The sequence below is a fragment of the Lepus europaeus genome, chromosome 8, assembly GCF_033115175.1.
Source record: "Lepus europaeus isolate LE1 chromosome 8, mLepTim1.pri, whole genome shotgun sequence".
In the NCBI taxonomy this organism is placed as follows: Eukaryota; Metazoa; Chordata; class Mammalia; order Lagomorpha; family Leporidae; genus Lepus; species Lepus europaeus.
In genome coordinates this window covers 11,323,174-11,340,245 of record NC_084834.1, presented here as the reverse complement: position 1 = coordinate 11,340,245, position 17,072 = coordinate 11,323,174, and the positions used below count along the sequence as shown (strand labels likewise).

At 56.8% G+C, this 17,072-nt stretch overlaps 1 protein-coding gene across 3 annotated transcripts; it reads left to right on the top strand.

Moving 5' to 3' along the window:
• The first annotated feature begins 2,790 nt into the window (after window positions 1-2,790).
• Window positions 2,791-14,676, top strand: CHMP7 (charged multivesicular body protein 7). 3 transcript variants are annotated; one of them, XM_062199374.1, is made up of 10 exons: window positions 2,792-3,171; window positions 4,553-4,724; window positions 10,484-10,669; window positions 10,748-10,881; window positions 11,564-11,612; window positions 11,826-11,945; window positions 12,216-12,314; window positions 12,480-12,540; window positions 12,927-13,106; window positions 13,309-14,676. In XM_062199374.1, exons 1-10 carry the CDS (start codon window positions 2,873-2,875, stop codon window positions 13,359-13,361), a joined length of 1,353 nt encoding a protein of 450 aa, XP_062055358.1. In that variant the 5' UTR covers window positions 2,792-2,872; the 3' UTR covers window positions 13,362-14,676. The 3 variants fall into 3 exon arrangements, with proteins under 3 accessions (XP_062055360.1, XP_062055358.1, XP_062055359.1); XM_062199375.1 differs by having other exon boundaries at window positions 2,866-3,001; XM_062199376.1 differs by lacking the exon at window positions 12,480-12,540 and having other exon boundaries at window positions 2,791-3,171.
• Window positions 14,677-17,072: the final 2,396 nt, after the last annotated feature.

Sequence of the window (17,072 nt, the reverse complement as noted above, 5' to 3'; positions counted from 1 at the left end):
AATGAAACAAGGTCATTCTCAGGTAGTATTTCCCACAGGCTGGATGTTGCTGAATGCAACCTCCATTTTCACTTAACTAATTCTTCTACTCTCTCTTTCTATATATAGATAGATAGATAGATAGATGATAAATATGTATATGTACACAATATACATATTATATATGTACATATATAAATATAATATGTATCTATTATATATATTTGAAAGGTTTACTTATTCATTTGAAAGGCAAAGTTACAGAGAGAGAAGGAGAGACAGAGAAAGATCTTCCATTCACTGGTTCACTCCCCTAGATGGCTGAAATGGCCAGAGCTGGGTCAGGTTGAAGCCAGGAGACAGAAGCATCTACCAGGTCTCTCATGAGGGAAGCAGAGGCCCAAGTACTTTGGACCATCTTCCACTGCTTTTCCCAGGCCACGAGTAGGGAGTTGGATTGGAAGTGGAGCAGCCAGGACACAAAGCGGCAGCCGTATGGGGTCACTGGCATCACAAGTGGCAGCTTTACCCACTATATCACAATGCTGACTCCATATTTATATACTTTTTTACTCCTCCATAAACTAGTACTCAGATCTATGACTTAATCAGATTCAGATTCAATTTTTAAAAAAAGTATTTATTTGAAAGGCAGAGAGAAGAGAGGGATAGAGAGAGATCAATCTTCTATCTGCTGATTCACTCCCCAAATAACGGCAGCAGTCTTGGCTGGAGCAGGCTGCAGCCAGGACCCAGGAACTCCATCCTGGTGTCCCACATGGCTAGCAGGGACTCGTATACTGGGCCATCATCTGCTGCCTTCCCAGGCACCTTAGCAGGAAGCTAGATTACAAGCACCAGGACTCGGGCCAGCACCGTGGCTCACTTGGTTAATCCTCCGCCTGTGGCACCGGCAACCCATATGGGCGCCAGTTCTAGTCCCAGTTGCTCCTCTTCCAGTCCAGCTCTCTGCTTTCTGTCTCTCTCTCTCTGTGTCTACAACTTTGTCAAAAAGAAAAAAAAAAAAGCACTAGAGCAAAGAAGTGCCAGGACTCGAACCAGCACTCCTCTATGGACGCCGGCCTCCCAAGTGAGGACTTAACTCACTTTACCACAGCGCCAGCCCCAGGTTCAACATTCTTGAAAAGAAATTTCACAAATGGCTCTCTGTGCTTCCTGTTATATCCCTTCAGGGGCACATGATGTCTGTTTGTCGCTCTGTTTGTGATGTTCAGATCAATCAGGAGGTGCTGCCAACGTGACCCATCCCTTCTAAAACTCCATGATGTCATTTTAAATAGGGTGGTTCAGACAAGGCCATTGTGAGAGGTGACTTCAAGGATAAAACAGTCATGCAGGGGAGTGGCACAGCATAGGAGTGAAACCCCCGAGGTGACAAAGAGCTTGCTCTTCTTCCGTTCTCCATTGTTCCCAGAAACTTTTCCAGCCTGGAGACGTCCAGAACCTATGGCACTTTCAAGTGCAAGCAGCCTCAGGCCCAAACTCTGCGCTCCTGAAAATGCTCAGGTGTAGAACTATTTTAATTAAATCAGACAGGAAACCAAGGTGTGGAGGGCTGCCCCAGGGCACTGGGAAAGTCCCCAAACTAAGGGTGTTGGAGGCTCCCCACCCTTGTGCAGAAATGAAAATCACCTACATGGGAAAACCTGTTGGATCATGGGAAAACCTGTTGGATCATGGGAAAAAAGTCACTCTAACCAAACAGGGACCCCTGTTACAGGTACACACCTCAGACTGGAGTCCATGCTGTGACAGCCAGCCTCTGGCTCCCCTCTCTGCTGCTCCCAGGTAGCATGTCCCTCCATCAGCCTAACTGCTCACCCTACCACATTGCTCTGGTGAATTCTTCTACCACTCGTGAGCGGTTGCTTCCTGTGACACGGGGTGGGAAACCACTTGGTCGTCTTCCAGCAGAAGCCAACCAGCTGTTTCAATGGGCATGACAACATGGAAGGGATGTTTCTGGAGCCAGTGTGTGGCACAGAGGGTAAGCCGCCATCTTGTACTGGCTGCCCCACTTCTGATCCAGCTCCCTGCTCATGTGCCTGGCATCCGAGGGATGGCCCAAGCCCTCGAGTCCTTGCCACTCATGTGGGAGACCCGGATGGAGTTCCAAGTTCCCGGCTTCCCCGGGGCCACTGGGGAGTGAACCAGCCGGTGAAAATTCGAACTCTCTCTCTCTCTCTGCCTTTCAAATAGATCTAAAAAAAAAAAAAAAAAAAAAAAAAAAAAAAAAAACCTTCTGGAAAATTGTGCTTTTTAGGGCTCAACTTATTTTCTTACATCTCACACTATTCTTTTTAGGAATGTTCTTCACCACACTTACAATAACAGTACAAATCAATACCATCTTGCCTTCTGCAACATGGAGACAGTCCCCAAACCTAACTCCACAGGGTTGTCATGCTTGGGGAAACAGTAAATGAGCCAGAAATGTCAGTGGAGATACACCTCTGTGTAACCACATACCTGACCCGGGAGCTACCGCCACTCCCAACCCCCGAAGCCACTCATTTCTCTCTCTAGAGCGCTTTCGCTCCACACCATAATTCAACAAGGGGCGCAACGCGCGCCTACTCGTCGCGCACGCGCAAAGCGCCCCGTTCCTCACAAAGAGCGCGGCAGGAGGGGGTCGGCGCAAGCGCTCTGTGTCTCTCCGAACATAACGTCATCATCCCGCCTCCTGGCCGAAGGAGGACAGCGCGACGCCTGCGCCCTGAGGACGTGAAGGACTTATTTCACGCCGCGGGCGGCGGTGACGCGATGACAGAAGAGGAGGCGGTGTTCGAGGAACGGAAGCCGAGAGGGGACTTGGGCGGAAGGGGACCAGGTCCAGGGCTGTGTTCGGGGCCTTGGCGGGGCTGGGGTTCCGATGTGGTCCCCGGAGCGGGAGGCCGAGGCGCCGGCCGGGGGAGACCCGGCGGGCCTGCTGCCCCCCGAGTGGGAGGAGGATGAGGAGCGCATGTCCTTCCTGTTTTCCGCGTTCAAGAGGAGTCGCGAGGTGAACAGCACCGACTGGGACAGCAAGATGGGCTTCTGGGCGCCGTTGGTGCTGAGCCACAGCCGCCGCCAGGGGGTGGTGCGCCTGCGTCTGCGGGACTTGCAGGAGGCCTTTCAGCGCAAGGGCAGCGTCCCGCTGGGGCTGGCCACGGTGCTGCAGGACCTGCTGCGGTGAGGGGCGGGCCGGGCCGGGCGGGGCGGGCGGCCGGGGGCCTGGGCTCGCCCGGCGCGGCGTGCGGAGTGGTCAGCGGGCGGCGGGGCCGGGCTGCGGGTGTTTGGAGGGAGGAGCGGGGACGGCCCGGGCAGCTGTTGGGGGGCCCGGGAAGTCCTATTCTGTGGCTTCCGGGCGGCGAGGCTCAAAGCAAGCCTGGCGGAGGTGGCGGTGATGTGTCTGGGCTGGGGTCCCGCTGTGTCCGACTTCGGGTGGAAGCCCGGGCAGGAGGTCTCAGATCCAGGCAGGGTTTATGGACGGGCACAGCTGGGGAGGGGGCAGCCCCGGCCCGGGTCATGCGTTTGGCCCTTGATCGGGGGCTGTGTGGAGCGCAGGGGACGCCACGGCGGGTGAGGCTTTGTGGGGCACCTCGGGGCCCTGCAGGGTCTGCAGGTGAGTGGCCGCAAGCACAGGGTAGCTCACAGAACAGCACTGTGCAGCCTGTACATGCCCGGCTCACACCGTTTGGGCTGGCCAGGCGGAGAAAGAACCCGAGTGGCAGATTCAGGTCACTTGGTTAGGTTTGCGCGGCAGGTTACACCTGAGGACCCGGATAGGGCCACAGGTGTTCAGGGTGCTGAGGGCTTTGCGCTTGAGCTGTGCAGGTGCTGAGCCCAGCCCCGCACGGGGCCTCCCTCAGAGCAGGAAGCAGGCAGTCAACTCTGGTTTTGTTTTGTTTTCCTCCCAGTTTCTGCTTTTTCTGAGGCTGCTTTTCTGCGTTTGTCCCCCGAACCTTCACACGGGGTGACACTGTGACAGTCCATCCCGAGAAGGTGTAGGTGGAGAACGTTGAGTTCCAGCCCCCCGTGGGGCAGGGGGAGGGACGAGACCAGGCCAGCCCAGGGGTGGGCTTGTCTGGGACGCCCATCAGTTTGGCCAGTTACAAAATGCTGATGATCAGGGCGCCTAGGCTTGTTGTGAGGGTTTGAAGACAGCCCTCAGCGTAGCGACTGGGCCCATGGTGTGCAGTCAGTAGATTGAGCTGCTCGCATTATTTCTGGTACCGATACACGCGTACCTCCCGTCTCCCGCCTAGCTGAGGGTCAGCATTGGCCCAGGAGCCTTGTGTGCCTGTGGGGCGCGAGGAGGGCGTGGGCAGATCGTGGTTTGGATTGGCCTCGCTCCTTGTTCCTCCTCAGTGAAGATGCCTCCGACCCCAGCCATCGTGCCGAGTTGTCATGAGGCTTGCTGCTGGAGTAGCAAGAGTGCTGCTGCTCACAGCGGCAGGCACACAGTAGGAGCCTCATAAATGCTCATGCGGAGCATGAACTCTGCCCGTGGGGGCTGGACCGGGACCTCGCATTCAGTGCTGCCACACGGCCTTCTCTTTGTCTCCTGCAGCCGAGGGGAGCTGCAGCGGGAGTCAGACTTCATGGCCAGTGTGGACAGCAGCTGGATCTCCTGGGGGGTCGGAGTCTTCCTGCTGAAGCCCCTCAAGTGGACCCTCTCTAACGTGCTGGGGGATAACAAGGTCCCGGCCGAGGAGGTGCTGGTGGCCGTGGAGCTGCTGAAGGTGGGTGCTCCGAGGGCGAGGCCCGAGTGTCCTCTGGGGTGGGGCAGGGGCCTCATGGCCGGTAGCTGGGTGCTTCCCAGGGCACACTGCTCATGCCGCGTCTGTCAGACTCTCCCGTTTCAGGGCTGGTCCTCTGTCTGGAGTGGCCAGTGACGCTGATCCTTCCCTGGCGTTTGGAGGCCTGAATGGTGAGCTGCGGTGTAGGAACTGCTTTGCCTCCTGCAGTTGGATGAGGGTGTCTCAGGATTTGTGAGGACCACGTGGCTCTCAGCTGTGCCCCCCAGATCAGTGCAGGAGACCCAGCTTTTCTGCTGTCCACCTGCGTCCCCCTCCTCATCCGTCTGCCCTCCGCCCTCCTCGCCCTTCTGCCTCCACAAGGCCCTCTGGGGGCCTTGATCCCTTCCCCCTGCTCAGGCAGCTTCCTCGGGGCCCGCTCTCCTGATGGCTGCACTGACTCCCTGCTCAGGACCCCAGCGCCTTTGCGTCTGCCGTGGTCCACACCAGGAGACACCCAGCAGATCCTCCCTGCTGGGCAGAGGCCCTGTGCCCGGCCTTGGGGGCCCCCAGAGTCTCTGGTCCTCTCCCCTCTGTCATTCTCCTGCCTTGACTCTGCAGGCACTTCACTGAGCAGGTGAGTCTCCCGGGCCAGGCCTCCAGTATGCGGCCCTTCCACCTCGAGCTCAGCCTCCTCTGAGTCCATCTCTCCCTTGGCTCCGTGGGAGAAGTGTCTTCCCCTGTCCCCTGTGTGCTCTCGAGTCTGTCTCCTTGTCCTGTCAGGAGGCCTCTCACTCTGTGTGTTCCATTTCCCTCCCAAAATTTTTAAAGATTTATTTATTTGAAAGACAGAGTTACACAGAGAGGAGAGGCAGAGAGGGAGAGAGAGAGAGGTCTTCCATCCACTGGTTCACTCCTCAACTGGCCACAATGGCTGGAACTGTGCCTATCCGAAGCCAGGAGCCAGGAGCCAGGCGCTTTCTCCAGGTCTCCCACGTGGGTGCAGGGGCCCAAGCACTTGGGCCATCTACTGCTTTCCCAGGCTACAGCAGAGAGCTGGATGAGAAGTGGAGCAGCCGGCACTTGAAACCACACCCATACGGGATGCCAGCACTGCAGGCGGTGGCTTTACCCGCTGCCACAGTGCTGGCCCCTCTCTCCCATTTATATTCTCCTTTAGCCTGCACATACACTCAAGTTTTTCCCATCACATCACCTCTGCTGTGTGCTTGGGCTCCTGCCTAGTCACTGCTCTCTCACTCTCCTTGACCAGCCTTTGTTGGCACCACTGTCTCCGCCTCCACTCCACAACCCAGTGCAAACCTGCCCCAGCCCCAGCGCTGCACCAACACCACTGTGGACAGGGTGTGGAGACTTGTGTGTGTGTGTGTGTGTGTCTGCGTCTGCAAAGTGGACCGGACACCAGGAGGCAGAAGGACACTGAAGACAGTAGTGCTTTTTTTCCTTAAAGCTTTGTTTATTTGTTTGAAAGGCAAAAGGGACAGAGAGAGATCTTCCATCAGCTGGTTTACTCCTCAAATGGCTGCAGCAGCCAGGGTTGCCAGACCAAAGCCAGGAGCCTGGAACTCCACCCAGCTATCCCACGTGGGTACAGGGACCCAAGTATTTGGGCCATCTTCTGCCGCTTTCCCAGATGCACTAGCAGGGAGCTGGATCAGCAGTGGAGCAGCTGGGACTTGAATCGGTTCTGTGTAGGATGCCGACGTCGCAACCTGCAGCTTACCCACTGTGCCACAATGTGGCCCTTGTAGTTATTCTCAAGAGTTACAAACCAAGCCCAGCTTAGGGCCTTGTGTAGCTCAGGAAGCTTCCATGTAGCTGGAGCCAGCTCAGAATCACTCCCTCAGGGGAGTCACCCATGTCTCCTCACCTCCCTGGGCCCCAGCACTCTGTGCCTCAGGTTGAGGCGGTCCCCAGGGTCTACCTGACTCTCCCTGGACCCCCGACGCTCAGGACTTTTCACTGAGCGCCACATGTTTCCTTGGGGTGCCTCTTCTCACTGCGATTATCCCCTAGCCAGTGCCTTGAGCTCCAGAGACTGCGGGATCGCTTGACGGTCTGATCCGAGCTTAGGTCCTCTTTGCTGCCCCACACATCACCCCATCACCCACCTGGAGTCAGAGATGGATCCCTGGCTCCCCACAGATGTGCTTTTGCACCCTTGAGCGCAAGGTGGAGACGGAGTCAGGGGAGGCTGGAATTGCGTCCGGCTATTGTATTCGGGCAGAGAGACAAACCTTTGAGCCCTGCGGGGCCACCAAACCATGTACTTCGTAGAAGTCGATCTTATGTATTTCCTTGTTTGTCCTCTGTGCTGCTGGAAGGGAGGGGCTCCCTGGGCTCTGGGATCCCAGGAAGAGTCGGGCTACACGGTGGGCAGTCAGCAAATCCTGGTTAAATGAGAGAGGACATGTCGGCTTCCAACCAGGTGCCTACACACGTCTTCTGTTGCCTTAGGAAGTGGAATTGGTCGCAACATGCTGTTTTCTCTGTCTTTCTGAGATTGATGGATTTATTTGAAAGGCGGAGTGACCCGGCGGGAGAGAGAGAGGTCTTCCATCTGCTGGTTCACTCCCCAGCCGGGTCTAGGCCAGACTGGAACCAGAAACCAAGAACTCAGCCCGAGTCTCCCACGTGGCTGGCAGGGCCCAGGTTCTTGGGTCATCGGAAGTGGAGCAGCCAAGACCCAAAGTAGCACTCATGGGATGTTGGCTTTGTAAGTGGCGGCTTAGCCAACTGGGCCGGAATGCCAACCTGTTTTTTCTTTCCACTTCATTGTGAGCATCTTTCTAGGCCCTTCTCAGTGAGGTCTACTTCATTCTTGATGGCTACACAGACAGGCTACACAACCATCTCCCCACAGATGGACGGGAAGTCATTCCGTTCTCTCCATTCTGCCATTACAAACACGCTCCTGGCAGCATTGTGCGTACATTTGTTTAATGGAATTGATTTCTAGAAAGGCGTATTTGCTTTCCAAGTTTTAACAAAAATTTCCAGATTACTTTTCAAAAGTTTGTACTAATGTACACTTTCATCAGACTGTCTCAGAGAGACTAACTAGGCTCCCAGCGTCTCTGTTAGCACCAGATAGCATCAGCCTTTTAAATTTTGCAATTTAATAGACCAAAGTGATGCTTCCTGTTTGTCTTTGATATTAATTTTTATTTTTTAAAATTGTTTTGGAGATTTACTTATTTGTTTGAAAGGCAGAGTTGCAGAGGGAGAGGGATCGTCCATCTGCCAGGGCGCTGGCCCCTTTGTTATTAATTTGTAGAGTTCTTTCCATGGTAGAGATGGATACTTGTGAGTGTAACTTATTTGGTATTGGGGATGGAAATATTGTTTCTCTGCTGCTGGCTGGCTTTTTAATTATGACACCTTTTAGTGTACAAAAGTTTTCATATCTCTGCGGTCGGATTTCCCAGGTTTTCCTTTATGGTGACTGAATTTCTGGGCTTGCTTTGGAAAGCATCTCTTATGTCAAGCCTAATTGAATATTCTTCTGTATTTTTTTAAAGATTTATTTATTTATTTGAAAATCAGAGTTACACACACAGAGAGAGAGAGAGAGAGAGAGAGATCTTCCATCCACTGGTTCACTCCCTAATTGGCCACAATAGCCAGAGCTGCAACGATCCGAAGCCAGGAGCCAGGAGCTTCTTCTGGGTCTCCCACATGGGCGCAGGGGCCCAAGGACTTGGGCCATCCTCTACCGCTTTCTCAGGCCATAGCAGAGAGCTGGATTGGAAGAGGAGCATCCAGGACTCGAACTGGAACTCAGGCACTGCAGATGGCAGCTTTACCCACTACGCCGCAGCACTGGCCCCTATTCGCCTGTATTTCTAAAATTACTTTGTACTTTCATTTTTCCAATTTACATGCCAATACTTGGGTATCTATTTTTGTGTATTCGCAGACGGGGACTGAGTTGTCTCAGTGGCTTGTACTGGCGATGGATGCCATTAGCCCGTTTGTGTGCCGACATCCTCGTGCTCTGACTGCTGGAGCCGTCGCGTCTAGTGAAGCCCCTGGGCTCTGTCGGACTCCTGTGCCGCCTTTGATGCTTCCTCAGATCTCCCCTTGCCTTTGTTTGTGTGACACCGCAGGTTTGCCTTGGCTCGCCCATCACTCCCCTGGGTCTGTTTTGAGGGCCGCTTGCTCTTCCTTCCGCCTGTCGGGCTCCCAGGGTCCATACGTGGACGCGAGGACTTTCAGCTCTGGCTTCTGTGCGGGTGTCTCTCTGAGCTTCAGATTGGCGTATCCAGTCACCTGCTGTGCATATCTTGTTGGATAGTCTCAGGCGTCACAAAGCAACAAGATCAGAATGGCCTGCTTTGTCTTTGCTGTATTTTCGCTGCTAATTATTAGCGTCACATCTGCCAGTCCATCACGCCAGAGCCTGGTCCCCTTTCTCCGTCAGCCCTGTACCCAGCTGCCAGGGACTGCCCGTCGTATCTTCTGCATTTTGCTTGGGCTCACCCCTTCTCTGTTCTTGTGGCCACACGTTCTCTTGTGCAGCCCCATGTCTTCTGCATAGAAGATCTCCCTGCCTCTACTCCCGGCTCGGCAGTGCGTCCTTTGTCAGCTGGCAGCTCACTGTCCATCAAGGCTTGTCAGTTCCCTTTGGTGCTGGCCTCCGCTTGCAGAGCAAAGCGTGACGTAGAAGATGTCCCGGCTTACAGGGACCGAAACACTCCTGCCCCTCCCTGGCCCTCCGTGTGGTAAACGCACGGTGTGGACTCCTGTGTCCGTACACAGGGTGCACGATTGGCTCCTGCCTCAGCTGGTGACCGACTCCCACTTCAGAACTCTGCTCCACAGCTGTCTTCCTCTGGATCTCCAGGCGCCTTGCCTGTGTCTTCCTAGCCTCTTCCGTGTACCTCAGTACATTTGTCTCTGTGCGTGCATGTGGGAAGAGTGGCGTCGCTTCTTGGAGCTGTTGCTTCTTGAGTCTTCTCACTGGCCGACTCCCGCCTGTCGGCCACATGCTCTCTCCCGAGAGTCTCTATGGGCTCAGTGGTGTCCACGTCTAGAGAGGTATCGGAAGGGAATTTAGAAGTCAGCTCATCCACCCTCTTGTGATCGTGAGAGGGACACTGAGAGGCTGACCAGGGCAGGGTCACTCGGGCTGGGGGGGCGTCGTGCCCACCCTCCAGGTCCTGCCCCGTTCCCCCACATGTCACTGCCTGCTTCTCCCCTTGCGGAGCTCAGGATATTGTAAAGTCGTCGAGGGAAGAGCCAGAGCAGAGCTGGCTGCAGCGTTTCCGGTCCCACATCTCATACGTAGTCCCCAGACGTTAGCCCAGGTTTAAAACAACACACACGCCTTTTTCTTCTTAAGCCACTGCTTGGGGCTGGTGTTTGGGCTCAGTGGATTAATCTGCCAGCCTTGTGGTCAGCATCCGATACCAGAGTGCCCGCTCAAGCCCAGCTGCTGTGCTTCCGATCCGGCTTCCTGCTAACGCACCGGGGAAGCAGCTGGTCCCTGCCACCCATGTAGGAGACCAGGATGGAATTCCAGTCTCCTGGCTTCTGCCCCATTTGGGGAGAGAACCAGTGAATGGTTCACTGTCTGTCTGTCCCTCCCTCTCTGTCGCCCTCTCAAATACATAAACACATCTTTAAAAAAGAAGCTGCCGTATGATGGGGGATGGGTCCGGGCGCCCCGTGCTTCCCCTGCACGGTCACGGTTCTGGACTCAGCGCCAGGGCTCACGGGGGGCCTGCTTTGCTGCCCCACAGGAAAAGGCCGAGGAGGTGTACCGCCTGTACCAGAACTCCCCGCTCTCCTCGCACCCCGTGGTGGCCCTGGCGGAGCTGAGCACCCTGTGCGCGAACTCCTGCCCGGACGAGCGGACCTTCTACTTGGTGTTGCTGCAGCTGCAGAAGGAGAAGCGAGTCACCGTGCTCGAGCAGAACGGGGAGAAGGTACGGCGGCGCGGGGTGTCTGCCGGGGGTGTCCCGGCGTCTGCGGGAGGGGCCTCAGTAACCGGTCCCTGCCTCCAGATCGTCAAGTTCGCCCGGGGCCCACACGCCAAGGTCTCGCCCGTGAACAATGTGGATGTCGGGGTGTACCAGCTGATGCAGAGCGAGCAGCTTCTCTCGCGCAAGGTGGAGTCCTTATCCCAGGAAGCAGAGAGGTAACTACCGCTGCCCGCGGGCCTTCCCACCTTGGCCGGCCCTCGAAGCACTGGTGTCCGTGTGGTGTTTGCTGTGTACGGAAGCACTGATGGCCTGGTGCAGAGCTCACGAGGACACAGACTCTCACGGGGGAGGATGAAAGGGGCCTCCTGCTTGGCCTGGGGGCACAGTGCTAACGCTGGCCGTACACGCCCCACACCTGCTGCCAGGCAGCCAGCGTTTGTCGTGCCAGGCGTTGTCTTCGGGACTGGAACCCAGCAGTGAGCGAGTCTCCGCCTTCGCAGGGGTCTCGCTCAGGGACTCCTGCTCCTGCCCCTGGATGACTGTGCCGGAGGGCCCTGGTCCCTGAGACCTCTGAAAAGGGCACCCGCAGGTGCTGAGTGAGAACTTGAATGAAACCCAGTCGTGTCAGGGGCGAGGTCATTACGGCGCCAGGAATTGATTGCTTTCCTCCCACCATGGGAAGATGCGTGCAGGGGCCCCGCTGGCTTCCCACCTGCACACGCCTGAACCTGCGTCATGGCGGGCTGCCTGAGCTGAGCATCGTGTTCTTGCCTTAGGGTGGAATGGGTTTGATCTTCACATTGAAACCCCTAATGAGTGCCGCTCTGGGGGGCCCTCCAGGACCTGCTCGCCCCATCTTGTGGCCCAGTCACCTTGACCTGTCCCTTTGTGTCACAGGTGTAAAGAGGAAGCCCGCCGAGCATGCCGAGCAGGAAAGAAGCAACTGGTGGGTTCTCAGCCGCTCCTGCCACAATGCAGTGTGCAGGCTGGGAGGGCGAGGGGCCCTGCAGCTTGGCGAGCAGACTGCTTGGTGCTCGGGGGGAGCAGGGTCTTGGGCGTTCCAGGCACCCCAGCCTGTTTTACAATGGAGAGGGAAGAGGCGGGAGTGCCCCCTGGGCTGCTCAGTCCGGCCCTGACCTGACTCTCCGTGCCCTCCTAGGCGCTGAGGTCCCTGAAGGCCAGGCAGCGGACGGAGAAGCGCATCGAGGCCTTGCACGCCAAGCTGGACACCGTGCAAGGCATCCTGGACCGCATCTACGCCTCCCAGACCGATCAGATGGTAGCCGCTCCCTGCCCGGCCCCGCCCTGGCTCCAGCAGGCACCGCTCAGCCCTGCCAGGGGCTGTGCTGTAGGGAGGAGACCTGGGCTCTTTCAGGATGTGGCTGGGGTTGCCTTCGCCGTCCCTGTCGGGGGGCTTAGCCTCAGTGGACGCAGCGTGAATTGAGCTCGGGTGGCCAAAACCTCCAATGCGATCCCTTGGAGATGAAGCCATGTGGTCTGTGTTTTCCCACATGTTCGCCATCTGAATCGGTAACTGCTTGTCCTTCAGGTGTTCCACGCCTACCAGGCTGGGGTGGGAGCCCTGAAACTCTCCATGAAGGACGTCACCGTGGAGAAGGCGGAGAGCCTCGTCGACCAGATCCAGGAGGTACAGGGAGGGCCCCGTGGACTTCGTCCTCCTTTCCCAAACTTGACTCATGCCCTTGGGAGCGTGAGGAAGCTTCCTTTGAAGCCAGGCCAAGTTTTCCCCTTAAGACTGGGAGGTGCTCAGGGCTCTGTTCCTGGGTCAAGGCCTTGCGCTGGTCTCTTGCAGCTGTGTGACACCCAGGATGAAGTTTCGCAGACTCTGGCTGGTGGGGTGACCAATGGCATAGGTGAGTCGAGAGTACGCTGCTTCCTTTGTTTCTAAGGGCACTCCACGTCCCTGTGCTGTGCTGGCTTTGCACTTGCACTTGCTATTCCTGGTGCAGGCCAGCCTGCCCCACCCTGGCCTCTGCTGGGGGCTCACCTGCAGGAGCAGCTGGGGGAGTTTCTGTTTCCTCCTTGGTAGGCTGGACTGAGCCCCCCCCCCCCCCCCGCCCCAGCTCAAGGACGGGGGGAAGCAGAGCCCCTTCCGTGGGACTGTGCAGCAAAGTAGACCTCCTTGCTGGCTTGGCTCTGCCTGGGGGACAAGTGACTGCCTGAGCTTCCCCCTCTCTGTCTGGCGCAGGTGCTGTCCCCGGCCTGCAGTTCGTGTCCTCACGTGGCCCTGTCTTTCCAGATTTCGACAGTGAGGAGCTGGAGAAGGAGTTGGACATCCTCCTTCAGGACACCACCAAAGACCCTCTGGAGCTGCCCGACGGCGCCCCCAAGCCGCTTCCCGCCGACAGTGTGCCTCACCCTCGGATCTCAGACGCCGAACTTGAAGCCGAACTGGAGAAACTGTCCTTGTCAGAGGGAGGTATGGCTCTCTTTCCCAGCCCTGCCGGTGGACTTGAGGAGCCAGGCACTGAGCTGACGCAGGTCAGCCCACTGTGCCCAGCTCAGGCCTGTGAGGGAGGTGGGGGTCGGTGTCAATGTGAGGACTTGGTCCCTGAGCCACCGGGGTGCCTCTGGCCTGGAGATCTTCTGTAGTAGTGCCCGGCCATTTCTTCTCTTTGCAGGTTTGGTCCCAAGCAGTAAATCTCCAAAAAGGCAATTGGAACCGACTCTCTAAAGCCATTATAGGACCCTCGTGTGAAAGAGACAGGCTTGTGTGCGTGTACATAATTATTTAAAGGAGAAACTTTGGGATTTGGTTGGGAAGAGGAGGAAGGAGACCCGCTCTGGTTTACCTGGCTGCTGCCCAGCGAGCCTCCACCTGGTCCAGGACAAACCGGGCCTGCGCCAGCCGCGCCGTGGGGTGCACCTGCCTTCTCAGCTCTGCCGTGCCAGGATCTGCACAGCTGCGTGTGCCCGTGGTCCCCACCGCCTGCGCTCCTCGTGGGTGTCGTCTCCCCCCCAGCTTCCCTGCAGCCAGTGATGGAGGAGACGTGCAGCTGGGCCAAATCAGAACCAGTCTCCCCGCCCCCGCCCCGCTCCCCACGGTTTTGAAAGGCATTGAGTCTGTCAGTAATGTCACTTAAACAGCTTACCCTGCTCTGCTCTGTTTCCATTGGTTATGGGATTGAGAATCAAACACTCGAGAGTTTTCTTCAGAAGATTCGAGAGCTGCCCCGCTATGGAGAAACACGCTCTTTCCCTAAGGTCAGTTGTCCAGACGTCCAGGTATTCAGAAAACAAGGTCATCCCCGTGAGGCTCAGAGTCCAGGCGGTCGGAGGCTGTGTGCCTGGTGCGGCTGCCTCTTCCATCTTGTGCGGAAGAACACCTGCTCACAGGGTAGGGTCGCTCTCGGGCTTCTGAACTTCAGCAGGGACAGGTCCTGGTGACCACAGGGCCCCAGGGTGGCCAACCCCAGATCCCGCTGTAAAGAGGCCGAAGTTTTCCTTGGGCCCCTCGTGGAATCACTTCGTGTAAAAGTTGTATGCGCTTCCCAAGACAGGCCGTACGGCACGCCTCCCCTTCCCGCGCGTGGCCATGGCAAGCTCCTGTGTGTGGGTGTGGAAAGCCTTTCACCTGTTGCCCGCCCTCAGGGCCAGGGCTCTGAGCCAGGATGTGCAATAGAAGCAGCAGGCGTGGCGTGCTGCCAGATGTGCCGTGAGCTGCCCCGGCTCTGCCTCCCGCGGTCCCGCCTTCCTGCTTCCGGGGATGAAGAGTGCTCTGGCCGCGGGGAGAAGGAAGGTGACAGGCACACTGCCGCCGTGCCGCCCAGCTGCCAGGACATCTGCCTGGAGCCCTTTGCCCTGTCCCTCCCGCTTCAGGCGGCAGAGAGCAGAGGGGAAGAATTTGCTCCAGGCAAGGAGCACGAATCGCTGATCCATGAATGTCTCTCCCACTCGACCTTGGTAAACGGAAATGTTGGGGGTGAAGAGAAACAATCACTATTTTTTCTTTTTTTTATCTGGTAAATAATTAAAAGAAAAAAAAACAAGTTGTTGTCCTTGTCTCTCTTGGAGTGTGTGTCAGGCGTCCTGTCCCTTCGTGCCTCCCGTGGGGCCCCCGGCATATCCACACTTAGGTCCTTTCAGTGGGAATGTGGCCAGTCATCAGGCACTCAGGCTGCCCTGGGGAGGACTTGGGTGAGCCCTGGTTTGGTTTGCCATTGCCTGGTCTCTCTATCCTCTAAGTGACCTGATTCCTTCCACCCATGGGACCATGCCATGGCCTAGCCAGGCACCACTGTCCCCCAGCACCTGCTCCATCTGGGGAGGTGGGCTTGCAGGCTGCAGAGGTGAGGAGACAGCTTCCATGTGTCCCAGTGCTAGGCGTGCAGCTCAGTGAGTGAGCAGGTGAACCGGCTGGGGAGAGGCGTTAGGAGGAGGCGTCCAGACAGCCTCAGGAGAATCTGAAGCCCCAGGATCTAATCAGAACAAGAGACAGCTGCTGGGCCCCAGGAGAGAAGTGTGCGGTGGGCGTTCTCCCTGGGAGGACTTGGCCTGCACTTGCTGAGTCTCAGTACCTGGTCTGGTTCTTTTTCTCTCGCTGTCCTGAGCCGCTCAAGAATCCTTGCTGAAATGATTCAGCCCAGTACTTCGCTACAGGAAATTTAAAGATGTTAAGTCTGCCCTTGGATCAGAAAACAAGCCAGGGTGGGGGTGGCACCTGTCTGGGCTGAGGGTTCACCAGCATGTGCCCTTCCCCCACTATGCTGCTGAGTCTTGGATCAAGGAGTCGTCCACGTGGGGATCCTCTCCCCTCTTGGATTGCTAGGGGAGCTGGTGAGTTTGCTTGGACAGGCTCAGATGACACCTGTGCAGATGCCAGCCCTGGAGCACCACGTGCTCTTTGCAAATTCAGGAACCAGCAAGTTGGGCTCAGAGCGCTGCACCAACGCTGTTGCCCGCCTGGGAGTCCCTCCTCTGATACTCAGACCTCCTAGCGCAGTCTCCGATGTCACAATGAGAATTGTCTGTCTGATCCTACTTAGCGAAGTAGGGAGAAGAATGGGATGAGTCTGAGGTCACTGTTGCAGCCAGGGAGGGAGGGGTGCTGTGCTGGCTGGGAGCCGCGGAACCCGGCGCCGGGTTTGCCTTCCCGCTACCCAGCATGCAGCTTTGGGAAATCGGGCCTCTGGTTTGTCGCCTAGGGAGATGACTTCTGCCCCCTGCTGTCTTGGGCACCCTCTGTATGATCCTCTTTTTGAATCTGCTGCCGGATGGAAGCCAGAATGTGAGAGCGGGCGTCGTACAGCAGTACAGCCGCTGCTTGGAGGCGCAGCCCTTATCAGAATGCCGGCTTGAGTCCTGGCTACTCTGCTCCCTCTCCAGCTCCCTGCTGATGCATAGGGGAGACCTGGACAGAGTGCTGGCTCCCGACTTCGGCCTGGCCCAGCCCTGGCTGTGGCGGCTACTGGGGAAGTGAACCAGTAGGTGGGAGTCTCTCTCTCTCTGCCTCTGAAATATCTCTATATGTCTCTGGATTTCAAATACATTTTAAAAAGAGAGAGAAGATTGAGCCCAAGGAGGGAGCTGCTGACGCACGAGGACTCTGAGGTCGGTGGGTGAGTTTGGGCAATCTCTTGCTTCTGGCGTATCTCAATGTTTCTATGCCCTCATCTCATTTTTCATTCACGCCGAAGCTACTCTGGGAAAAGCACGGGTCCTTTTCTCACGCAGGGAGACACCACAAAAGGTCATGGACTTCTCCGAATGTGAGGACCGGAAGGAGCCAAAGCCTCCATTCTACAGATGAGGAGACTGAGGCTTGTAGCAGACTCACCCAAGGTCACGGAGCTCCCAGGGGATTTAGGTTTGCTGGCATCCAGCCAGCCGGGTATTCTCTGCTATGCTGGGCTGGGCTGCTCGTTACCACACTCTCGAAAACCACTAACTCTTCAAGACTTGCCATGAGGGCTTTTCCTCTGAACCACGTCGCTGCTTGTACTGGGCACTGGCTGGTCAGCCTCCCTGGATTGTCAGTTCCGCCATGACACTGACTTCTACGGATTGGAAATCGCCTCTTAAGAGACACTGGCTGGCCAGCTCCTAGGCTTTAGGGAAACCGAGGACAGTCTTAACGGAGCTGCTTTGCTGATCTGCACCATCAGCTGTGCAGGAAGCAGTGGCGGCCGTGGGCTGCCCAGCGCCTCCTGCAGGGGCAGGATGCGCCCGTGCTGTGGTCCCAGGTCCTCGGCAGGCTGTTACGATGGAGGCACACCGCTCCGACGGCTCTCACACAACGGTGTAGCCTGGGAGAAAAGCCACGCATCTGGGTTCAACACACTGGAAGGGATCCAGCCTTGGATGATATGCCACGGTTCTCACATCAGCAAAGCCAAAACTGAACACACTCAAGGGGCATGCCGAATGGGGGTGAGGTGGGGTGGTC